Genomic DNA, 24,446 nt, shown 5'->3' with positions numbered 1-24,446 from the left:
CATAACAATGCATTGCAATATGACCTATTTTTTCACAATAATGGCAAACAATAGCAAAATTTCCAGAACCTTTGTTCTACCATCTACCTTTTTCTCTAAAGCTCCCTGTGTCTCTAAAGTTTTCATGGCCTTCTGTAACTTTCATTTCATCGGATTACTGATTTAACTTGTTTTGCTGGTTATCACCAATACATCACATACCACGGCCTCTCAAAGAGGATCTACCACGTTCTCTTCTTGAACTTGATTAAAATACTTATATATGCTCACCATTTCTTTCAAATGAGTCACCCTGCATATTGATCTCTTCAGTAATCATGAGAGAGACCAACTTATCAAAATATGGAAATGGCTTTCGCACATATACAAAAATGATAAATGATTTTCAGACTTCTCATTATTAAGACCACCCAAAGTAGATGAAACCAAATCATCATCATCAAACATTGCATCAATTGGTGCTAAAGCATCTGCAATGCTTCTCTGTCAAAACATACTCATTGATATACATTTTCCCTTTCTTTAAGGTATTCAAGTCTTGCTTGAGTTGAATCTTCTATGCCTTTGTATTTACTAAAAACATGTTCTCAAAATAATCAGGCATTGCATCAATTGCTGCTACAATGTCTGCAATGCTCCTTCGTCAAAACATACTCATTGACATGCATTTTTCCTTTCTTCAAGGTATTCAACTCCTCTTGTTTGAGTTGAATCTTCTATGCCTTTGTATTTACTGAAAACATGTTCTCAAAAATTGTCCAAGTTGTATGTGAAGTTTCTGCATTCCTGATATGTCCCAACATTGTATTATCGAGATGACTGTAGATAGCCAATACATTACCTTTTTGTCATTTGCATTCCATTCTTTCCACACCTTTAATTAATCTACAGTCGCAAGGTTACTTAGCTCTAGCTTCTTTTCTTCATGTAAAACGAACTCACAAAGGCCCTTTCCAATAAGAAAGTTCATCACATAGAACTTTCATGATGAGTAGTTTTTCTTATCCAGCATCTCAATGATGAGATTTTTACTATTTTTTACCATTATCACAAAAATGATACAAAATAGTAAGCAAGTCTTTTGCAATCTTTTACAACAAGTGTACAATAATACACAACGCAACCTTTTTCATTGTCAACAATACATGTAATCCAAAATTTATTTCTAGATAAAACTTATATTTGCTTCTTGGCAAACATCTTAAAAATTACAAATTTGAAAATTGCAACCTATGCATCCACTTTCTGTCTGACATGGCCAAAATTGCAGTATACGTTGAAACTAATGTTCGCAACCTTGCAACTCTAAAACAAGGCTTGAAATGGATTTAGATGCCCAAAAAAGTAACGGGCAAGTCCTAAAGGGCTTATATACAAGATAAAAAATGCTCTGCTTGCATACCAGATCTCACAATACTTTGAGATTTTTGCTCTACCTTACTTCTGCTACCTCCATATGCACTATTGAAGAGAAAGAGTAGAAGAATGGGAAAGCTTATTACCCATTGCTTGCTTGCTTGAATCCTTGCTTATTCTCCTTCAATTCAACCTTCAAATCCAATCTCTCTCAATGGGTGCCACTTTGATACCATGCCAAGAATCGTGAGGTGGGGGACTTGCTTGAGTTGCTACATCAAACACACACGATACACACAATAGGAAGCTTACTCAAGAATACAAGAAGAAAGATGGAGGCCGAAACATTTTCTTGCTGGTTTTTTCTTCTTCTTCCACACACAATACAATGTACACTAAGTATAGATAAGATATAACATAAAGAAAAGTGGCCTACTAAGTCAAACAATGCATAACTGACTATAATAATCTACTAGTGCTATAACTATGCTAGCTATAGGTAGGTACAACAAACTAAATATAATAAGTGATAAATCACTGGCCATGTGAGAATCATAATAACCACCGATGTGCTAAGTATAGATGTGCAGACCTATCTAGCTAGGTGATCCATCATCAATGTCTGCATGTATTAGGTTTACCATCTCAGCATGCTACTATGGTTAATCACTCTTGCTTCCATTGTTTACTCTACATCAATAATGTGTTCATAGGAAGGTTACCTTTGTGTCTTGTTTTGACCACATTGTTTAGAGAACATCAAATTATATGTACCTTTAATAGGAAAAATTCCAAGACTTTCAAATAGCTAGAAATATAAGCATTAGCCCTTCTAGTAATGATGAAAATTATATAATAATGAGGCAATTATAAGATTAAGTCTTCTTGAAATGTTATTATGCATTTTAGCCTACTATTAAAGTCATTTCTAGTTATGGAGAGGTGTGGCCAATTTTGGATGTGTTTGAAAAGATCAAGCACACAAGATGTGATGATGTAGTGTAGATTCGCCCATAGGAGGTAACACTATGCTTGGTATAGATTCGCTAGTGTAAGAGGCAACAGCATGCTCGGCATGTACTCTCCCTAAGCTCTTGCCATCATGGCTTACACCCACCCAGTTTATATCCTTTTAGAGTATAGACCACCACCTAGATGAGGGATCAAGGAAGGTTTATCCCTTAAGGTGATCAAGAACTAGTGGGGCTTTGATAGTAATACTCAAACTAGCCATAAGATAATGAAAGAATCCTCAACAGGCACAATGCATGGGGCTAGTGCACTAGAGAGACCTTGAGATAAAGAGAGAGTATAGGTGGGAAAGACTCTGTACAAAAGGTTCCCTCTTATGGCAGCTTGTAACCAAAAGGCCTGGTCAGAGAAGGATAGTTACATAGTTGTTCCTAAGATGGAGAATAAATTCGTACGAGTGAGATGTGGTGAGTATCGAGAGCCAGTAAATTATGGGCTAGTTATTACTCTAAAGAAGATATCAAAATTTTGAAGAGATCAATGATACAAATGTTTTGAAAGGATTGTTTTCAGTGCTTTCGTTTTGTGCTTAATGAAGACATGAAACGAATACAATGTTAAGGATTAATTAAGAAAGCTACTTTTAAATGTCAAACAACATAATATAACGCTTTGTGTAAAATAGTAAAATAAACCATGTTTACTTGGAAAGTGGGTGATCGTCTTTCCTTGATGGAAAACGATCGATAGTTGGGTAGATTCGACAAGTTGGGTGCCTTCCTCATATGCAAAATTTTGAATAAAGAGTTGTACACTAACTTTGCCCTAGGGTATGGTTTTAGATCCCGATCACGTGCCGCTTAGGAGAACATAGATGAGATTTTGATTATGGATAGAAGGGTAGAGTTAAGCTCCCTCTCATTTCTCACTCACTATGAACCAAGTATGGTGATTGACTTGCTCTCAGTCTTGTAGGGTCACAATGCGAGATTGGACTAAGAACTAGAATGCTATTAGAGTCTGTTGGGTCTTTAGGAACGTTCAGGTTGATCCTTGTGGGAGGCCAAGCATTTGTAGCAAGGTAGACCGAGGGCTGCCCAGTCATGACCAAAGTCTGATTATTCTTGTGGACTGCAAATGTCGGCAACTAGGATAGACCCTCGACGACTACCAAACCTTACCTTCTACAATCTAGTGGGGGATACGTTATACTCTTTCTCTTCTCCCCTCCTCTCCCCTCCTCCCTCCCTCCTCCTCCCTCCCTTCCTTTTTCCCACCCTCTCTCTCTCTCTCTCTCTCTCTCTCTCTCTCTCTCTCTCTCTCTCTCTCTCTCTCTCTCTCTCTCTCTCTCTCTCTCTCTCTCTCTCTCTCTCTCTCTCTCTCTCTCCCCAACCTTTCTTCTTATCTCTCTCTCTCTTTCTCTTCTTTCCCACTTTCTCTCTCTCTTAATCTAAAGGAAAATCTCAAGAAAAATACATAATTTCATCTACCTCAAACCTACATTACATCCTTAACATACAAACATGTTTTAAAAATCCATGTAAGTTTAAAAGAAAAATAATAGTAAGGTGCAATCATGTACATATTACATGATGGCATTGAAACAAAGAAGAACTAGGGAGTTTTAACTGATATCATTTTTAACGAGTGGCATTATGCCATTATAAAAATTTAAGTTATGCTAGTATGTGCATCAGAACAGTTGTTTAAAAATACTTGAGTAATTTTTTGTGCAAATTATGGTATGTATATGGATGCTTATTCCAACACATATTTAAGCTTTTTTTTTTTTTGGTTGTTGCATCAAAAACTAGTGATAGTATTCCCTGAATCACTTATAGTGCATCAACATGTTATGCTATCAGATTGCAAAAAATCAAGCAACTTGCTTTTATTTCTATTCTAAACATGAACAAATACATTTATGTATTACATGTTTTTGCCTTTGTTTATTTAACTAATTAAAAATTTTGAAGGTGGATGCCTCTATAGTAGCAACGAGGCAACATTTCTTAAGTTAATTCTGTTCCACCTCCATGATTCTAGACAAATGTGTTTCTTTAACATGTATTTAGTGGATATTGGGAGTTCTATATCACCATTGCATTAGATTCAAATTAAAATTCATATTTAGTATCAATGTGCTATTTATCCTTTCTTTGGTTTTCAAATTCTAATGCATTTCATCTTCAATGTGATGTGGAGGATTCTCCTTTAGAATCAAAGGTTGCACTTGCCTATGGTTAAGGGTCCTTCTTTATGCAAAATCACATGCCTTACCTTGGTTACATGTTCTCTAACTTTTGGTGGAATGTCAATGAAAGTTTTATAGAATGGCATTTCCAAATTAAAGTAGTCTAAAATGGCGAGTTTTTAAAAAACATTCATGGCACACGCTACAAGCTACTTACATGTTCCTTGCATGTTTTGCAAGTACTTTCATAGTTGATTCTTGGAATCACATTCAATTTGAGATAGTTTCATCATGTAGTAATTAATTTACTTTCTTTACCGCACTTTGGTGATTGTTGGATAGCATGTCCTTTCAAGTTTTAAATATGTTTTCCAATTTTCTATGAGTTTTTTTCAAATGCAATTCAATTGAAGCATGCCAAATGCATGCTTTAACAAATTCTACCGGCATAACTATCTATACAAAACCCCTTTATTACAAATAAAGTATGTAGAGTTGCAGAGCACCATGGAAGTCTCATATTCCTTCGTTATAACATTTATTGTTTTTCAAGATAATTACTAATAGTAGTTCTACAATTTGGAACTTAATAATGTCCATTCCATTCAACTTACTAGCATTAATAATAGGATGCTAAACTTGTGGCAATGGTTCTATTTATTTAAGAAAACATCCAAAACACATTCGTGTCCTTTCACATGTAGGCATAGTAGAAGTTTCTTACTTCCATAAAACTAGTGTTGATACTGGCTACCTTAATGAAGTTGTTGTTGTTATTGTTTATATTCAGTATCCATCTCCATCATCAACCACTCCTTCAAATTCCAATAGTGCAAGTGGCACTACACTATCCTTTGCACTTGCCAACATGGCACCTAGAGCTAGGATATCCATTTCTACACCACCTAAACCAAGTAATGATGGGTATACAATGAGGTTCAATTGGGATTTAAGGTTGACTTGTTGCTTGGTTCAATGCAAAAACGATCATACAAAGATGCACATGCATTAGGCGGATTGAGACAAAAGATGAAAACCTAGAATGAGCAGCCCACAGAGAGAGAGAGAGAGAGAGAGAGAGAGAGAGAGAGAGAGAGAGAGATGGCCATTGGTTGGAAGCCGTTACCTGCTTGACCTATAGTCAATCACTTGGGTGTGGCCACAACATTTGAGAAGTCAACACCATGCCAAGTCAAGTCATTGGCCTAGCTGTGGTGTGGCCCCTAGCCTTGATTAAGAGGGGTGGGGATTCCTTGCACATGGCTTGCCTATTGTAACTTGATGTACTTTACACACACACACACACACACACACACACACACACACACACACACACACACACAGAATCATATTGTACTAGGCATGCCACTAAGCTTGACATTGCAAATGGGCCACATATCCTAAAGATCCGAGCCAAAAAGTTGATAATATTTTTATTGAAAAACTATTATTTACACATATTGTCCAATACAACATATCTCATTGGTGATGCTATAGGGGTGGCGTTAAAAGTGAAGAAAGGGAAGAGGGGGAGGCAGATGGAGGAGAACACCCTCCTCTTTCTCGATCTCCACCTCCATTCTCTTCTCCATCAATCTCCACCTCCACCCTTTTTTTCAGGATGGTCTTCTCATAAGGTTCGTTTGATCAATAAGTAGATGTGTATGTGGTAATGAGGTCAACATATCCATTTTCCCTCATTTCCTTCATGTGGGGGTTTGATCATGCCTCAGCATGTGTGAGTGCGCACTCATCGTCTCTCATCTTATTTGTGTTAGGGCAGTTGACACCTCAACACATGCGAGTGGGACATACTCTTCCATCTCTCAAACATATGATAACAAGTACTCTTCACAAGATTAAAAGCTATACTATTAAAAATAACACAAAAACAACTATGCTTATTTTTTATAAAAAGTAAATACTAGTTTTTTTACAAGAGAAAGGAAATAATGAAAAAAAAAGAGAAATTCATTGAGAGAAAACAATCATTAGTTGCCAATGTAATAAATATATAAACATTGATATAAATATAAATACAAATAGACCAAATAAAAATAAAAATATAGAGAGAGTCTTTTATTCATAATTTTATTTTGATGGAAAATTTGTGAGCTTTGGGATTATTGTATAGAGGCACTGTGAGATGAGGTTTAGTCCGCATAATATACACATTTAAACAATATAGTATACGAGTATAGATATGGTATTAGGTTTGCTATGAGGCTTGGATGCTGTGAGAATAGGTCTATTTTACTTAATTACTTAATTACTGGGAAGGGCCTGCCTCTTTTACTTAACAACTTAATTACTGGGCATGGCCAAGAATTCATACGTGTTGTTGTTTGCGTGGGAAGGGCCCCGCTTACTTAATTACTTTATTTCCACATATCTTGAAAAGATCATGCATTTTGTTCATACGACGAAATTCATTTTTCTCTCTCTCTTCTGATTTCACCGTCTCTCTCTATTTGGCTTACTGCCAGCCATTGTCTCTTGTTTCCCTTGTGATCTAATGGGAGCACAAGTGCGAAAGTGCTGCCTGTTCATCTGAATCGGGAATGAGCAACCTGTTCTACTTGCATGGGATTTGGCTTTGTGGACAGTCTATTTTGTATGTCTTAGAATGTTGGTAGTTCAACTGAGATGAACAAGTATGTTTTTAATAAACTTCTAGTAAGCCTTGTTTTGTGATATGAATCTTTTTCCCACGGTTGATCCAACAATCACTGAGGTGAAGCACACCATTCAGGGCTTGTGCAGGAAACAAAAGAGAGCTTGCACAGCTGGAAATTTAGGAGGCAAAGTCCATGACAGCCGCACAAGATCCGTTTTACCTTGTAAAAGAAGAAGTCCAAGGTTCGGTGAGTGTCGGCTCTCAATCTTGCTCTTTTTTTTGTAATCGCCGTGGCCCTTGCGATTCAAATCAGATCTTAAGGTAGAGTGTTTTGATTTGATATTATAGCTTGTGCGACATTTATTCTCGCTACGGCTATCAGAATATAGCCGGACACAGGACTTGATTCTCCTTGATGGGAAACGCCATGTATCAAATCTATAGGACTAAACATTGGATATGGAAGGAGAAATATAAAGTTTCTCTTAGAAAGTCTGGCACATATTGCTGTCAGATTTCAGGCCACTGGGTTTATCAGTGTTTAGCAAATCTTGATTTTCATTACCGTAGTAGAGAGTCACAAGCGTGGCCGAAATAGAAATACTTCTATGAATTTTGACAATGTCCAGATATTACCTTACTGTGCACTTCTGGAGTTTCATTCAGTTTCACATCGATGCTTATTGTCACTTGTCTATATGACAGGTAAACAAAGCTCAATCAGACTTTAAAAAATGGGAGCAACTTTCTATCAGCTCACAGGAAAGGTTTCAATTAGGGAAAAATCTTATTGCAGCTTGCCAGAGCATTGATCGGCAGGTAATTTCTTGGATTGTGCGTACTATATTTATACCGAGTTAAAACAAATGTTCAAGTGTTTTTTAAACCTAGCTTGCATCTTCTTTTTAGTTGGTTATGAAGAAGCGGTTTTTGTTGGCAAGGTGGATGAACTTGATAGAGCCATAGCTGTGGGAGAAAGAGATCCTGCTCGGTATGGACTTGATAGTGCAGAGATTACACTAAGGAAGAAATGGACAAGCTCAACACGAAACCAGGTCTTTTCAATGTGCATTGTGCCTAGCTGCTTTAAGTTCAGACCTGTCAAATGAATGGTGAACATGTAGGCCTTGGAGCGTTAAGTTCATTCACATAGTCTGCCTTAAAAGGTTGCATGATCCATTGGTGATACAGATCTGAGTTCAAGGATCTGATTTCATGGGGATGATTCCAATATGTATCTGTAGTGTGAATTGGTGTGATCTCAGTAAATCTTGGGTCCATGATGCAATTAATGTGGTGAAACGATGGAAAATTATGTCCTCAAAGCCTTTGTTGTAAGGTTGACCAAGGCCTAACCACTTTGTTAAGCTGACTTTTGTGACAAGCCACCAAAACCTCCCCAACCAGCCACCTGTGGCTGTCCATTGATTATCCAGTGTGCAAAGTGCTGGCCAATAGCTGCACCCTCAGAATCCTTGTTGCTGCTTGCATGATATTGTGTCCATTTAAAAAAAACTGCCACTATCTGTGTATCCAATAGATGGAGCCCTTCAAGCTCATCTCATGTATGGGTCACATCACTAAAAGAGCAGTTTCCTTCGGCTCTCATCAATCCACACTACATTTTGCACTGTATAGCCGTAAAACCTTGTGAGGTAGTGAACCTATATCTTGAAGGCCTTGTAGATACTTTGTCTGCCGGGCAATTTAGTGTCTTTCTTCAAGCCACAAGCTTTTGGCCCTTGTTTTTGTGAACAAGATGAAGGAAGTGGTTTAAAATCATTTATGTTTCTTCGTCTTTGTCTTCTTCTGCCTACGGTACATAGAAAGAATGGGAGGATTGTGAAGTCAATCAAGTAAATTTATAGCTTGATTAATCCTTGCTTGTTTGTATTACAGATCAGCGTGATAAAAAAGACTGTTCAAGAAACAGAGAACAAGCGAGTAGAGCTGACAATGCTACCTGTCAATTCATCAAAGGCAAGGCCAAATTATGCTCTTGCTCATGATGATGAAGACTTCTATGTGTCTGAATCAGATAAACAGGCCCTGATTATGAGGTGAGCTGATTACATTTGTCATGGTTGAATGATGCTAATGGGGTTGGATCCTGCTTTGCATTAGAGAACATTCAGAATGTTAGCAAGTCACAAAGTAATGCATTGTATTCTGTGGCCATCACTCTATGGACCTTCCTCAAGCTCAATCAACAAGTAGAGGCTTGACATATTTTGTCCTGATTTAACAATATGCATTGTTTATGTGAAACTCCTTTTTGCCTTGTTGAGTCATTCATGTTCTTCATCTTGCTTTGTGAGGTTGACTATCACAAGGTCAGGGGCTTCCAAGATGAACAGGGAGAGGGTTGCGAGCTTTTTCCCACTGCTCGTTTGCAAAAGAACAGAGATGCAACTGCTGATGGGAACAACTTGTTTGAAGTTTTTAGCCTTCTCATATTTCAGGGAGCAGGACCAAGATCTTGATGAGCTAAGTGCTAATGTGGAAAGATTAGGTGGAGTTGGCCTGACCATTCATGATGAGCTGATTTCTCAAGTGAGTTGTAATTGTTTTTTCCAAGTGCTTGTATTTCTAGTCTACACGAGCATAATCTAAAATCCTGAACTGTTGTCTACATCGAAAGGAGAGGTTAATCGACGAACTTGGACAAGAGATGGAAAACACAGCCAATCGACTGGATTTTGTCCAGGTATATGTTGCAGGTTTAATTCTGGCCTTTTATGTGATTAACACATACATACTAAATCAGCAGACTCTAAAACACTTTGAAAATATTTATGCTGATGGTTTTATTTGTTTGGTGGATACAGAAAAAAGTGGCACATGTAATAAAAAAGGCAGGAGCCAAAGGACAGATCATGATGATCATTTTTCTTGTAATTCTACTAATGGTTTTGATTCTTCTTGTATTCTCTTAGAAGTCCATTCCTGATGAGAACTGGCTGGTTTCAATTTTGGGAAAGAATGTGCTCCAGGATATAGCAAAATTTTGACCTTGTTATGAGTTTTTTCTGTACTACAACTCTGATTGTGCAGAAAAAATGCTTCAGTTCAGCTTGGTCTTACTGCACTCCGTGTGTCTTTAGTTTGCAAGGCATTCTTTTGTTACACTGGTTTTCGGGTGGCATTGAACTGTGCAGCTCTCTACTTTCCCTGAGCGTCACTTTGATGTGTTGGATATGATGTGATTAGTTACAACCTCAAAGGTTATTTGGTTTAAGCAAGAGGGTCCAAGAAGTCTGGGATAGCTGAAAAGCCACCTTTCCAGAGAGAAGGAAATGTTTATGCTGTTTAAGCAACCCTATGTAAATTTTAAAGCTTCCCTATGTGAAATGTCTAGAACATTTCCTTGAACATTTTAACATAGGGAAGATTTAAATTTCTTGTTCCTCCACTCTTATCTCTCCGCTGGCTCTTGTAGTCAATAAGTAAGCTTGTGTGTGGGTCCTTGGTTTTTAGTAGCTTATATTGTGGCATGTGTCTTTACCTTGCGAGAGGTCAAGCATTCGAGTGACTAAGCAATGAGCTTGGAATTGCACTTTAAGAAGTTGACCTCATGCTAAAAGCCTTGAAAGGCATCTAATAAATAGGTGTGGAGTGCCTAGTGTTGACCTTAGCAAGATTGATGAATATTCTCCAATATTGCATCAATTTGAGTTGGCACAGGTCATTTGGCCATGCATGTTATGGGACTTTTATAGTACACAATTCTATAGAATACGTAAGTAGGCTTATGTGTGGGTCCTTGGTTGAGTAGCTTAAATTGTGACATATGTGTGTACCTTGTGAGAGGATCCGATGTAACTAAGAAATGAGCTTGGAATTGCACTTCAAGAAGTCGATCTCGTGCTAAAAGCCATGAAAGCCAACTATTAATAGATTAAGCATGGTGAAGTAGAATAGTGCCTTGAAAGATCCCTTAGGAGAGAGCATGTATGCTACCTTTCACATGAAGAGTTTAGGATTATGTATATCTTTAAAAAGAATAGGCATAAGATACCATTTGAGTTTTTTTCATCATAATGGAAATGTAAGAGTGCGCAATGGAAGAAAAACATGAACATAGAAGCAAAAAGAGAGAGAGAAAGCTGAAGATGAGGGAAGAATATTGCATTGATTGAAGAAGAATGTTGATATGATAATGGATTGATTGGCTCTTGCATACGTCTCAAAGTGTCAATGAGAACATTGGATCAGGCTAATGAATATAGTGGCAATAAGCATGGAGAGTTGGAGTGGTGGAGTGTGTACTTACAAAGGGAAGATTGAAGATTGAAGATTGAAGAGTATGTACCAAGCGGGGGGGAGAGGTTGGTTATAAATAGCCTTAAATGCCCAAATTTGATCGACTTGTATTAGTGGAAATTAAAAATGCTAGTGGACCAACAATAAATGCTATTTATAGAGAAAGAAATGCTAGAAAGAATAAGGGATACCAAAAAAAAAATCCTAGATGGCAAAGATAATGTCTGGCAAGTGTAGACAGACTATTAGTGGAGGCTAAAAATGCTAGTGGACCAATAATAAATGCTACTCATAGAGAAAGAAATGCTAGAAAGAATAAGGGATACCAAAAAAAAAATCCCAGATGGCAAAGACAATGTTTGGCAAGTGTAGACAAACTATGGAAAGCAGTAGCTAGCTTAGGAATGCATATAAGAAACCAATGAATAAAGAAAATGTGTCTAAATTGCCAAAGCTTTTGTGTCTTCGTTAGACTTTGATAGGAGCTCATAAGTAGGAGATGATAGACTAACATGACTAATGCATGCATGCTAACATCCCCTCTTAGATCCTGGGAGTGTTTGAAGACCCAACAATCTCATGTGATGAAGCGAAGAAGCCTTGGGCAAAGGCTTCGTGAAGAGATCTATTGCGTTGTCCTCCATGGGACACACAACTAATTCGGAATCCATGATCCACTCAAACATAGTAGTATTGAACCTTGATGTGCTTCGTGTGAGCATGAAACATAGGGTTCTTAGTCAGAGTTAGAGCACTTTGGTTGTCCACACACAACTCTGTAGATCTTGGTTGAGGAAAGCTAAGCTTTGCTAACATGTGGTGAAGCCAAACAACCTTCATAATTGTAGAACATAAGGCACAATACTCTTATCTCTATAGAAGGGCCATAGTAGGTTGCTTCTTGTTGTGTCACGAGATAATGCATGTGCCAATGGAGAAGGCATAACTTGTAGTGGTGTTACCAACATGGAATCTGAATAGGCTCATCTTGATGAGAGGGAGGATGTATAGCCTCTAGTACCTATAATGCACATGTTGGAAGTAGGGACACCCCCTCATTAAGGGAAGGGATCTCCTTCTCATCTGAAGAAGGCTCCCTTATTGATAGTTGAGCATCCTTAGAAGACAGTGGAGGGGAGGCAGAAGGGATGGAAGTATGTGATAAAGTAGAAGTAGTTACATCCATCAAAGGTGGTAGGGAAGCTCAAGTAGAAGTTGGAGGAGGAGGAGGGGAGGAGTCAAAGACACGGAAGGGGTGTGAAGAGGCAACTTAGAAGGGAGAAGTGGAATTGAGGGTGGGGGAGGGTCAATCAATGATAAAGAATCACTTGTAATAGAACCATCAATAGGATCCTCAGGGGTTGAAGCCTCATTGAAGATCACATCTCTGCTCGCCTCAGGCTTTCATGTCATCGGGTCATAGAGTCAATAGCCCTTTGTAATGGTGCATGCTGTAGCCCATAAAGATAAGCTTCTTGGACTTTGAGTGTCCACAAGGACAAATGCATTACATCCAAATATGCGAAAATGAGACAGAAAGGCTTTCAACCAAAGAAAGCCTCATAAGGAGTAATGTCCTATAACACAAAAGTCGAGGAGCAGTTGCAAATGTGAACTGCAATAGCCATTGCCTCATCCACAGGGTACAAGGAAGACCTCGATGCTCTGGGCTATCTCTAGCATGGTCCGATTTGCACTCTCCACCACACCATTCTCCAAAGGTCCATTCAAATAGGTATACTCCACCTATATGTTGTCATCCTTGCAAAACTGAGAAAATAGATTAAAAGTAAACTCACCACCATGATCTGCTTGTACGCCATGAACTTTAGAAGTAGTCTGTGTCTCCATAAACACCTTCCATTGTAGAAATGGGAGTATGACTTGCTCTTGTAGTCTAGAAAATAAGGCCACACATAACTACCTTGCTCTTGTACTCTAGAAAATAAGGCCATATAATGATTGAATTCATCCATAATCAGTATCAAATACTTGTCCTTCCCAAGGGAGGCCATGTCCATAGGTTTGCAAACCAACTCAAGCGGGGTAGAAGCCCTCCTAATGGCAACTTGGGGATGGGGTTGCTATGCTACATGCCCCTTAAATAGTTAGGGCAGAACGTGTGAATAGGAGGGAAATCAAGAAGTTCCTCCACCATCTTCTTCCAAGAAGCCCGTTTGATTGCATCAAAGTGAAGATGACCATAACGAGCATGTTGAAGTAGTCCAAGCTCATGGAAAGATCGCATGACTAAGGTTGTGAGTGTGTAAAGCCCACTCTCCTAGGAGCCTATCTAGAGAACGATACTTCTAGAAGCATCCTCCACTGTCACTGCATCCGGTCTAAAGACCACATGGGTACCAAGACATGCAACACCATAAACAGACAATAGGTTAAAATCTAAATATGATACATAGCAAACGTTGGTCAAAGAAGACTACATATCGAGTAATAAAGAAATAGTCCTCACGCCTCAAACGGGAATTGTAGAGTTGTCACCAATGGTGACTGTGCCCCCTCTGGCATTCAGGCCTTGAAGCTAATCCTATCTATAGGTCATGTGAGAAGAGGCCCCACTGTCAATGAGCCAAGGCTTTTCCCAAGGGGAAGAAGCAAGAATGATATTCTCCTTGGCAAATACTTGCATAAAGGCAGACTCTATTGTCATCGAGGCTGCCTTTGAATCCTTTTCCTTTGGCTTCAAATAGGGGTGCTTTTGTCAACACTTGTCCTTGGGATGAGTGCCCTTCCCACAGTGTAGGCACTTGGGCTTCTCCTTCTTCTCATCCTTCTTGTCCTCCTACTCCTTGTCCTTGGCCTATGTCTTCTTCTTCTTCTCTCCACCTGTACATGTAGTAAATGCCTTGGTAGAGCTAGAACCATAGGCCCCAACCTCTTTGAGTCACTCATCATGCTCCAAGATAAGTGGTGAAAAATCCTCCCATAAGAGGGTATTGCGGGTCCTCCATGTGATAAGGCTAGTATAGAAGACATCGAACCGAAGAGATGGTAGACGAGTCAAAAGGATCGTAGCCATGTCTTTAGAGTATATCTATGCTTCTTCATAGAGGAGGAATCATCAAGACCAAGCATATGCAACTTCTTCTCTAGGGAAATCGTATGGGCAAATGTCTTATGCTAATACAAAGATGCAAGCTTCTTCCACACTTTCGCCATGATATTCAACTTGCAAACATGCACAAGGATAGAGTCTTGCAAACTCATAAAAAGGAAGGATTGGGCTTGAGAGTTGAGCTGATCTCATAAGGCTACATGGTCCATATATGTCCCATCTGCGAGATCCTCCCTAGCACGGGGGATGGAATCTAAAACAAGAGCCCAAAGATTGAACGTGTCGAGTATGCACTTTACCTTACAGGACCACAATGAATAGTTCAAACCATCAAGTTTGTCTTCTTTGGGTAATGAAGGTAAGATGTAGCATTTGTACCGAAGGTATTAAGGACGGTATCTTCATTGAGGACAAAGCCTTTTGTGAAAGATGAATAGAAGGGGGATGGGTGCATAAGGGGACTCCTCATGCCAACTACCACCCCTACCAGTGAAGATTGGAAATCCCACCACACACCATCACCCACACTCCCCAACTAGAAGATGGCACGTGATAGATGAATACAAGGGGGATAGGTGTGCACAAGGTGGGGTGGTGTCTTTGATTGTGCAATCACCTAGAAAGCTGTGTTTGATAGAGAAACAAGTGTTGCTTGCCACCAGGAAGCTATCACCTGCATAGAAAGCTGTTGCCAAGCCTTAGGAAGTTGTTGCTTGCTATAGCACTATGTTGATACTTGGACCAGATAGAGAACACCAACAAAATTGCAAATTTGCATTTTGATCAAAATGCAAAAGTTGATGTTGCCTGATGCTAGAAAGTTGCTGACTTGGTTGCTAGAGACTGTCCCTAGACCGCATGGGGGTGCAAATCCACAATAGACCACCTATTCAAGCAATAAATGTAGGCTAAAAATCTGTGCTTGGAAAATATGGTAGATAGATGGATGGATGGATGGATGGATGGATGGATGGATGGATGGACTGATTAGTCCCTATACACAGCCCAAAGTGTTACTGAGGGGACCATATCATGCTGATAATGATGGTAGCACCAAGCAAGGAGAGTTGGAGTGTGCACATGCAAAGGGAAGATTGAAGACTGAAGAGTGTGTGTACCAAGGGGGGGGGGGGGGGGGGTGGCTATAAATAGCCATAAATACCCAAATCTGGCTGACCTATATCAGTGGAGGCAAAAAATGCTGGCCAACCAGTAATAAATGTTGGTCACAAAGAAAGAAATGCCAAAAAAATAGGACACCCTGAAAAAATCCCAAATGATAAAGACAATGTCTGGCTGGTGTAGGCAGATTGTGGAAAGTAGTAACTAGCCTAAGAATGCACACAAGAAGTCGACAAATAAAGAAAATACACCTAAAATGCCAAAGCTCCTATGTCTCCATCAATAGATTCTTGACACGAGCTCACAACCACGAGATGATAGATTGACATGACTAACGTAGGCAGGCTAACAAAATTATTAAGAGCATTTGTGCTCCATAGATTTCAAGCAAAAGAATACGAAAGACATGAAAGAATAGTAGTATAGTGTGCAAGATAAACTTATCTTACATGATCCTTACTTATATGCCATACGATACCACCCTTGTATGTGTAAGCATGCAAAATAAACTTATCTTGTATGATCTTTATCTATATGCCATACAATACCACCCTTGTTTATGTAAGTGTACCTTGTAGATGCATACCTACAATGTAAAAGGATTCTTACTAGGTTTGTGTCACATCTTCATAGAAACACCCTTGAGGTAGACACCTAATTGCAATGTACAAGCATTCTTATACTAGGTTTGTCACATCTTAGTTTTAGGTGCTCATTTTTTAAGATGCAAGCAACAAATAGAACAATAGAGGGATGACAAAATGCATACTAGTGAAAATTGGAAACCTTTTCACACACCACCCCTACCAATGAAGATTGGAAATCCCACCACACACCATTGCCCACAACCCCCAACTAGAAGATGGCAAGTGATAGGTGAGCGTGCAAGCGGATGAGCAAGGTGGGGGGTAGTTGTTAATGATATTGATGCTAGTATATATTATCCTACAAAATATGTAAGTAGGCTTGTGTGTGGGTCCTTGGTTTTGAGTAGTTTAAATTGTGGCATATATCTCTTACCTTGTGAGAGGTCAAGCATCTGAGTAACATAGCAATGAGCCTGGAATTTCACTTCAAGAAGTCGGCCTCATGGTAAGCCAAGAAAACGAGCTACTAGTAGATAGGTGCAAAGTGCCTAGTGTTTATTATCATAGCTAGATTGATGAGTATCCTCCAAGATTGTGTCAATTTGAGTTGGCACAAATCATTTGGCCATGCATGTTGTGGGACTATTATAGTACACAATCCTACAAATTATGTGAGTAGGCTTGGGTGTGGGTCCTTGGTTGAGTAGCTTAAATTGTGTCATATGTGTCTACCTTGTGAGAGGTGAAGCATTTGATGTGACCAAGCAATGAGCTTTGAATTGCATTTCAAGAAGTCGATCTTGTGCTAAAAGCCATGAAAGCCAGCTATTGGTAGATTAAACATGGTGAAGTAGAACAATGGCTTGGAAAGATCTCTCAGGAGAGAGCATTAATGCTACCTTTCATATAAAGGGTTTAACATTATGTATACCTTTATAAAGGATAGACATTGGATACTGTTTGAGGTTTTTTCATCATAATGGAAATTATTAAGAGCATTTATCCTCATATTTCAAGCAAAAGAATATAAAATACATGAAAGTCTTACCCTTGATGGAAAAACTCTTCAAGAATAATAGTATAGTGTGCAAGATAAACTTATCTTGCATGATCCTTACTTATATCCCATATGATACCACTCGTGCTTGTGTAAGCATGGAAGATAAACTTATCTTGCATGATACTTACCTAGATGCCATACGATACCACCCTTGTTTATGTAAGTGTACATTGTAGATGCCTAATTGCAATGTAAAAGGATTCTTACTAGGTTTCTGCCACATCTTCATAGAAGCACCCTTGAGGTAGACACCTAATTACAATGATGAGCTAGTCTTTCGGACCATGTTATCATGAAGGGGGGGCAAAAGCCAGCAAGTGTAGAGACTCATCATTTGAGGGGGGGTGTTGAGAAATAGACAAATGATGTAGGCTCCAAGAAGAGCTATCCTAAATCCCATATGCACAGTGAGGACAGTGGAGAAGTTGGAAAGCTATAAAAGCATGTACTTTGTTCACCTTTTTTTTTAAATGAATGCTATTGTACTTTGTACTTAGAATCTGTAACTCTATCCACTCAAGATTGTGTTTATGAGTCCAAGCTAATCTATCTTGGAACCTAATTCACTTGAGTAAAATTTTGTATCTAATCATCAGTCTTCTTCATGTCTCTTGCTTACGAGTTCAAGCCTCCATAGCTAAACTGAGTTCAAGATCCATGTTTCTTAACAGTTGGCTATCCAAGTTCTACATCATATGGAATAGGCTATATATATTGCTTATGTGATGAATGTACATCCTCCTAGAACACTACATTATGGATCTCAATTGTTCTTATGGGCTTTGCTAAAATGTTATAAGTGCATTCATTAATCCAAAAAGGCATGTCAATATACACAAACACCCCCTATTCACTAGCAAAGGCAATTTTGTGCCAGTCATCAAGGTGAACCTGCACCTAAGTATACCTTGAGAAACCATTGAGGAATATATATGCCTTCTTACTTGCCACACACTCAGTGGGTAGTGATCTCTCTTGAGCACTGCCACAATTTCCAATACCCGGTCCATATGCTCTATCCTTTGAGAAGCGTGTCTAGTTCTTCTTGTCCAAGATATGTATATCTCGTGTTCATTGAGTACTTTTGGATCTATCGAGATAGTGTGGGTAAGTATGTGCGATAGTAATCCCCTAAGGTCAATGTAACTCAATATGAACACATTTTGGAATTCTTTAAAAAGTGAGATGAGTTCATGTTCGTCTTCCCTGAAAGGTCATCAGATATATAAACCAATTTAGGAGTCTCTCCTTCCTTGATGGGATTTATTTCCGTAACCTTTGCAGGTCCCTCGATTGGCTCATTAGATTTTCCCTCTTGTTTTTCTTCCAATAGGATGACTACACATTCCCCCTTTTTTAATCAATTAAATGTCTTTGGGAGCTCCTACAGTTTATTCCTATGTAAATCTCCAAATGAGCTACTTCATAATCTTTGCATGTCACCTCAAAAACTTACATATGGCCCTCTCAATCTGGCAACAAAAGAATGATGCCCACACCTTGAACTAGCATCATAGACTCATCTCATTGACATCTTTTAACATGTCTGTATGTGGAGTCATATCACTAGTGGATCCAATAACCTAGCTCTAATGATGCCAAATCAATATCCTCCTTTGAATCAAAACAATAACAAACACGAACATTATAACTACTACCGCAGATGTAGACACATTCACACACACACATTGAATCTTCTATATGAATATCTTCTCTTGGATTATTCGAATTACTTCCTTCTCATTATTTCCCTTGCTCTCCTTATCTTTCTTACTCTTCCCTTTGTACGTCCACACTAGAACCTACAAGACCTTGGTGAGCACACCCAATCCACCAAAGGTCTTAGAATGCTAAGCCTCTTACTCAAGCACCCAATTGCTCCTAGATTAAAGTCTAATGAGCCCATGAGGTAAGCAAGTTGTTATGGATGATGTCATACTAAAGGGAAGGAGGATGGATGAGTTGTGTGATTGTCAAAGCCCTAGAATCCACAACTTATCCAAGGAAAGCCAACTCAAAACAAATATATTCTATTTTGTTGTTTTAATCCCTCATTTAGGAGACTTGAATGGCCCCATCATTTGATGCAAGTTTTGATTGTGGAATGGGATGGAAGATGTGCAAGCAACTCAATGTCATAGTGCCTGTCATGATTGTGGAGGTTGGCCTAATTTTTAGATAGCTTATGACACCCTATGTTGTTTATAACATTTTGATATTTTACTAGCATCTTCCCTTTATTTTTCATGTGTCAATCCTCATTCTTTTGAAGTTTGTGGGAAGTGCAACCTAAGTTCTTCAATAGTAAAAGTAATCAAAAAAGGAAGTGTCATAAGAAAGGTGAATTTCAAGTAAGATGACGTTAGTAGAAAAAGTGGGAAAGATATATGGAGGGAGGTTATGGGCTAGAGAGATGAAGTTTTCTTGTTTTCAATTGTCACTTTTTCCATCAAAGTTCTCGTTTTCCATCAAGGCTCTTGTTTTCTTGTTTTCATTTGTCGCTTTTTCTATCAAGGTTCTTTTACATGTTTTCCTTTTGCATAGTTAATTGAATAGATGGATAGGAAAGTTGGAGTTGATCTTCATGAAACTTTTTGAAAACATTATAAAAATTATGAATGAAAACGGCATACTTTGCTATTATTTATTTTAGCAAATGGGGTGAGGAAAAACTACTTCATCAATATAAATAGCACTTGAGGAGCTACTAATCCTTTTCTCTTTGTCCTTTTTCACATATAAGATTGAAATGTCTTGTGCAAAGAATCCCTAAGGAGTTGTCTTTTGAAAATGTGCACAATATATTCTTGTGATTGGGAGATGAATCTATAGTTGACATAAGCCAAATCTTCTCAAGTATATTCCATATGACCCGATTTATGAACAAGTTAGGTGCATGGGGCAACTTGCATTTTCTTCTTCCTCATTCATTTATTTCACTATAGTATTTTAGAGGAGTCAACTAATGGTGGAAGCTATAATTTTTAATGATAAGATAAGTAGGAAAGAAGAAGGTGATTGTGGAGGTGTCAAGGAGATATATATGATATTGGGTAGAATAAAACCTCCTAGCCATGTCTTTCTCTTCATGTACCCTTATTTATTCAAGGAAAAAAGAGTCAAGTCAAAATCAATGGCATAGTCCTCACACTTGATGCACAAGGTATTGTGTGACAAAAGGAAGAGAATTGAGAGCTAGGGGTTTGGAAAAGGAGTTGATCTACCATGGTCATCATGCATCACTAAACTCTCGATCCCCTAGGTGAAGTGGATATGTGTGCTTGCATTCTTTCATTCTTGTGTTTCACTTATTTCTTCTTTTTTCATTTCTTGTATTCTTGTTCTACAATCAAGTTTGTTTCTTTTCTTTTTTATTGTCTTTTTTTTTAACTGTAAATGTGACAATTCTTAGTTGTTACATGGACATAAAACATAGAAGAATACTTGTATGGCCCATTACATAGATTTTTTACATGGACATAAAACATAGAAGAATACTTATTTGCCCCATCAAGTACATTTTTTACCTAGGGACAAAATGTAGAAGAATGTTTGTTTGCCCCATTAAATACATTCTTAACCAACTTAGTTAATATTGACTCAAGTCTACGAGTGTTAATGATCAAATCATTTTAAAGACGAATGCTTGTTTGCCCAATTAAATATATTTTTGACAAAGGTAGTTCACATTGACTCAAGTCTATTGACTCTTAATGATTTAATGAGTTGCAAATCTATCATGTCTAGTTTGAGCTTGGAGTAGCTATGATGAACAAGTTTGGCTAGCTCAAATAGATAAGAAAAACTAGAGTTCCTTTCCACCAAGGAGATTTGAGCAAGGTAAAAGGTACTTGGTTTCTTGAGCCCTAAAATAATACCATTTGCCTTAATGAATTTGTAAAGTAGTGAATAAGAGTTTGCACAACTTGATGATGAAGGATAAGTAGCCAAATTTACATGTGACCCAAATGGTTTCCTTGGGGAAGAACATCTAACAAGATTAAGTTCAGTCAATGGTTTGGTAATTATTGTCTTGGTTCACCTCCTTTGCTAAATGGATGCTTGTTGGAAAGGAAAGGGATATGCATGATTGGCCAAGTTTTTGATGTCAATCCTCATTGTTCTTATCATTAAATATATCTGGAACGACTTATCTTCCCTCACTCTTATTGAATACATCTCATTCCTAGAAGTACCTTATTTACTAATAGGACTTTAATATTCTGAGCTCTCAATTGGTAGAATCTAGCTCTATAATTGATGCACGAGGGTGGTGAGCAAGATTATGTACATTTCTCCATCGTTCTCTTGGTTAGTTTGTGTTGGAGCTTTCCTAAACCTACTCAAAGGCATTTAGTGAAGATTGTGAGGATTTTAAAAATTCAATTGTCCATTAACCTTTGGTTAGAAGCAACATGACGAAGGTAGGTAGCATGGCAACTAGTGGCAACCTTTTACATTTCCAAATTACAATTGAGAAACTTAATGAATCTTGCAAAAAAATCGAAATTAAGAATGAGTCCGTCACCTACAAGAATCAATAAGGCCCACATCTTTAGTACCAAGGTCTCTTCTTTACATAGAGACCATTGCCATTATTTAGTGTCAATGCTACTAGAGTCACTTTGTTGACTTGCCATAATACATAGTACATAAGGTTGTCTTTCCATCTTTTATTAAAGTTGGTTTCTATGTAGTATTGAGGAATGTCAAGTTGATGGTGGATTGATCTTTTGGCAAGTTGAATTAATCCCTTGGTAGCTAGAAGTTAACAACTTGGCCTTGCCATCTTACTCCTAGTTCACAATCCTCATACAAAATTACCTCTCATGTCAAAACACGAATCATATAATTACAATCTCTACTTTGATTAAGACATTGATAGCAAGCTCTCCTAGAAGTCTCATATGCAATCTATCTTCAAGAGGGTTATAAACTTCAACAAACAACGTTCTAATGCTTCCTATATTTAAAACAAAAGAATATTAGCAAGTTCTCATTTAAGTCTCATATGCAATCTATCTTCAAGAGGGTTATAAACTTGAGCAAACAATGTTTCAGGGGTTCTTATATTTAAAACAAAAGAACATTAGCAAGGTTATTGCTAAGGTAAGCTATGTTAGTGATATTCTTACTAGCTTGAAGCCTAGGAGTCATGTAAGCATTTTTGTCTCCCTCTTATTGTAGTGTTATGTCCAAAGAGCCATCCAATACCTTTTTCAAATATTGAGGCAACTTCATCGTCTACATTTCCTTTACATAGTTGCACAACTTCCTATAGTCGTTGGCCTTAGTTTCATTAGAGCCAATAATTTAGGCTTTTATTCTTGATTGACCTTGAACTAGGGCTCATGGCTTTCTAGAGTGATTGTTGAAGCTTCATATTGTCACGCAATATCATTTGTGGTGCCTTTGTTATTTGTTTTTCTCCTTATCATCTTTACATTCACTCTTATTCTTCACTAATATAAGAGATTGAGCCAAGATAGATTGCATCCATTTTCCAAATATTTGAGTTGTGAGGTTGTTATCGTAGTGGTGGTTACGAAGTTTTGCACTACCCAAGATATAATGTCATGTTTATGTAGTTTTCCATGAGCTAAAAGTCTTTCAATGAGTTACCAATGTCGTTTGGGATCGACATTGCCAAGTTTTTTTGCATGGTATGAAGCTGAAATTACTTCCATCTCATTGTGTAATGAAAGCTCTAATGTGTGAGAGAATCTTAAGGCCATGTCTTTTTCCTTGAGCTAAAAGTCTTTAGATGAGTTACCAATGTTTTCTAGAATCAACAATGGATTTTTTCTTTCATGGTAAGAAGTTAAAATTACTTCAATCTAGTTATGTAATGGCTGTTCTAATGTGAGTCTCAAGACCAACACTTGCACTTTTTAGGATCAATATGACCTTCCAACAATATGAAATTTATGTTCCTTCAAACTATGTAATTAAAGCTCAAATGCCAGAAGTTGAAGCAACAAACTGGCCTATTATTCAATATTTTTTGAGTGGGTAAATTCAAACACTATTTTCTCAGTCTTATTAAGTATGCAAAACCAAGAGTTGTTACAAAGAGGTAAAATGTTCGTCATGATAACAAGTAGCAAAGTTAATTCATAGATATTCTATGTTTTCTCAATCATTCGCAACCAAAAGTTACATGAGTCCAAGAGATTATAACTTGCTAACTTGCAAGTTAGCATGAGTTTAGTCATGCAATTGTGATTACGAGTTGCAAGTAGGCTAGTAGTGCTTAATTCAAAAAACAAAGACGAGAGTAGAGCAAAAGGCTACTAGTAATAGGCAAGTATTTTGACCTTTGTCATCTATCAAAGGGCTAGGTGTACGCATCAGCCTGAGGATAATGATTTCTATACACTGGAGTGAAATAAAATTAAACCTATACAAGTCAATCAAAATAGAAAAATAGGAATTATGTTAGGCCAAAACAAAACCACCCACCATAGATTTTACATTGATCGGCTCTATCATCTACCCAAAACTCTATATAAAGCACCCTGCATGCAAGGAGGTCAAGAAAAGAAACACCTCCTTCACCGAGATGATACGCAAGATGCTCAAGATGGTGCCAAAAGGGTGGATTATGCTACAACTATCCAAAGTCAACAAGTGGATATAGGGAAAGTAGAAGAGGAGCTATGAAAGGATCTCAAGGGCTATGCAAACAAACAAAGGACCTCCCTGCAAAATGAAGTCAAGAAAATTGTCAACATTGCTGTAACATTCAGCCTGGGCCACCTCAAGCAACACCATACTTCTTTCTCTACTTGTGGAGTTTGCATGTACTTCCTGGCAAAGGTTCCCACTGAGTGGGAGCTCAAGAGATGGTTTGCAATGTCCTTCAAGGCGAGGATCTCCTTGTAGCAGAATCGTTGTCCTTCAATGCCTCGGTCGAATCCCTTTCATGCCCAAGCAGGCATCAAAAGTCATCCAATCGAAGAAGCACGCATGCATTTTTTGGGACCACCAGCAAAAGCCGCTAGATACCCTTGAAATGTTCAATGCTAATGGCATCAAGAGTGTCACAGAGGTCCGATTCTCTGCATTTCCTAACAGTTGTTATGTGTGCAAGGAACTCTAGCATTCCACCCAAGATTGTCCCAGAAAACATGGGGAAGAGGGAAATCCTCCCATAGCAAACCCTACTAAGTCACTCGAGCCAACCCCGACAGAAGTAGCAG

At 38.2% G+C, this 24,446-nt stretch overlaps 1 protein-coding gene across 4 annotated transcripts; it reads left to right on the top strand.

The window, feature by feature from the left end:
- Positions 1-6,941: 6,941 nt before the first annotated feature.
- Positions 6,942-10,211, top strand: LOC148038102 (syntaxin-61-like). 4 transcript variants are annotated; one of them, XM_087668961.1, is made up of 8 exons: positions 6,942-7,136; positions 7,275-7,386; positions 7,845-7,958; positions 8,081-8,194; positions 9,039-9,199; positions 9,458-9,692; positions 9,781-9,846; positions 9,968-10,211. In XM_087668961.1, exons 2-8 carry the CDS (start codon positions 7,333-7,335, stop codon positions 10,073-10,075), a joined length of 852 nt encoding a protein of 283 aa, XP_087525087.1. In that variant the 5' UTR covers positions 6,942-7,136; positions 7,275-7,332; the 3' UTR covers positions 10,076-10,211. The 4 variants fall into 4 exon arrangements, with proteins under 4 accessions (XP_087525087.1, XP_087525096.1, XP_087525080.1 ...); XM_087668970.1 differs by having other exon boundaries at positions 6,943-7,176; positions 9,473-9,692; XM_087668954.1 differs by having other exon boundaries at positions 6,943-7,176.
- The last annotated feature ends 14,235 nt before the right edge of the window (positions 10,212-24,446 follow it).

The sequence above is a fragment of the Lygodium microphyllum genome, chromosome 3, assembly GCF_053477565.2.
Source record: "Lygodium microphyllum isolate KBCC chromosome 3, Lygodium_microphyllum_v1.1.10, whole genome shotgun sequence".
Classification (NCBI taxonomy): domain Eukaryota; kingdom Viridiplantae; phylum Streptophyta; class Polypodiopsida; order Schizaeales; family Lygodiaceae; genus Lygodium; species Lygodium microphyllum.
This window is presented reverse-complemented; position numbering and strand designations above follow the sequence as displayed.

Bases quoted from the DNA above. Each gene is read 5' to 3' on its own strand.
- LOC148038102 (XM_087668961.1), top strand. From the start codon at position 7,333: ATGACAGCCGCACAAGATCCGTTTTACCTTGTAAAAGAAGAAGTCCAA. The intron at 7,959-8,080 runs GTAATTTCTTGG...TTTGTTGGCAAG, and splicing joins GCCAGAGCATTGATCGGCAG to GTGGATGAACTTGATAGAGC. The intron at 8,195-9,038 runs GTCTTTTCAATG...TTTGTATTACAG, and splicing joins CAAGCTCAACACGAAACCAG to ATCAGCGTGATAAAAAAGAC.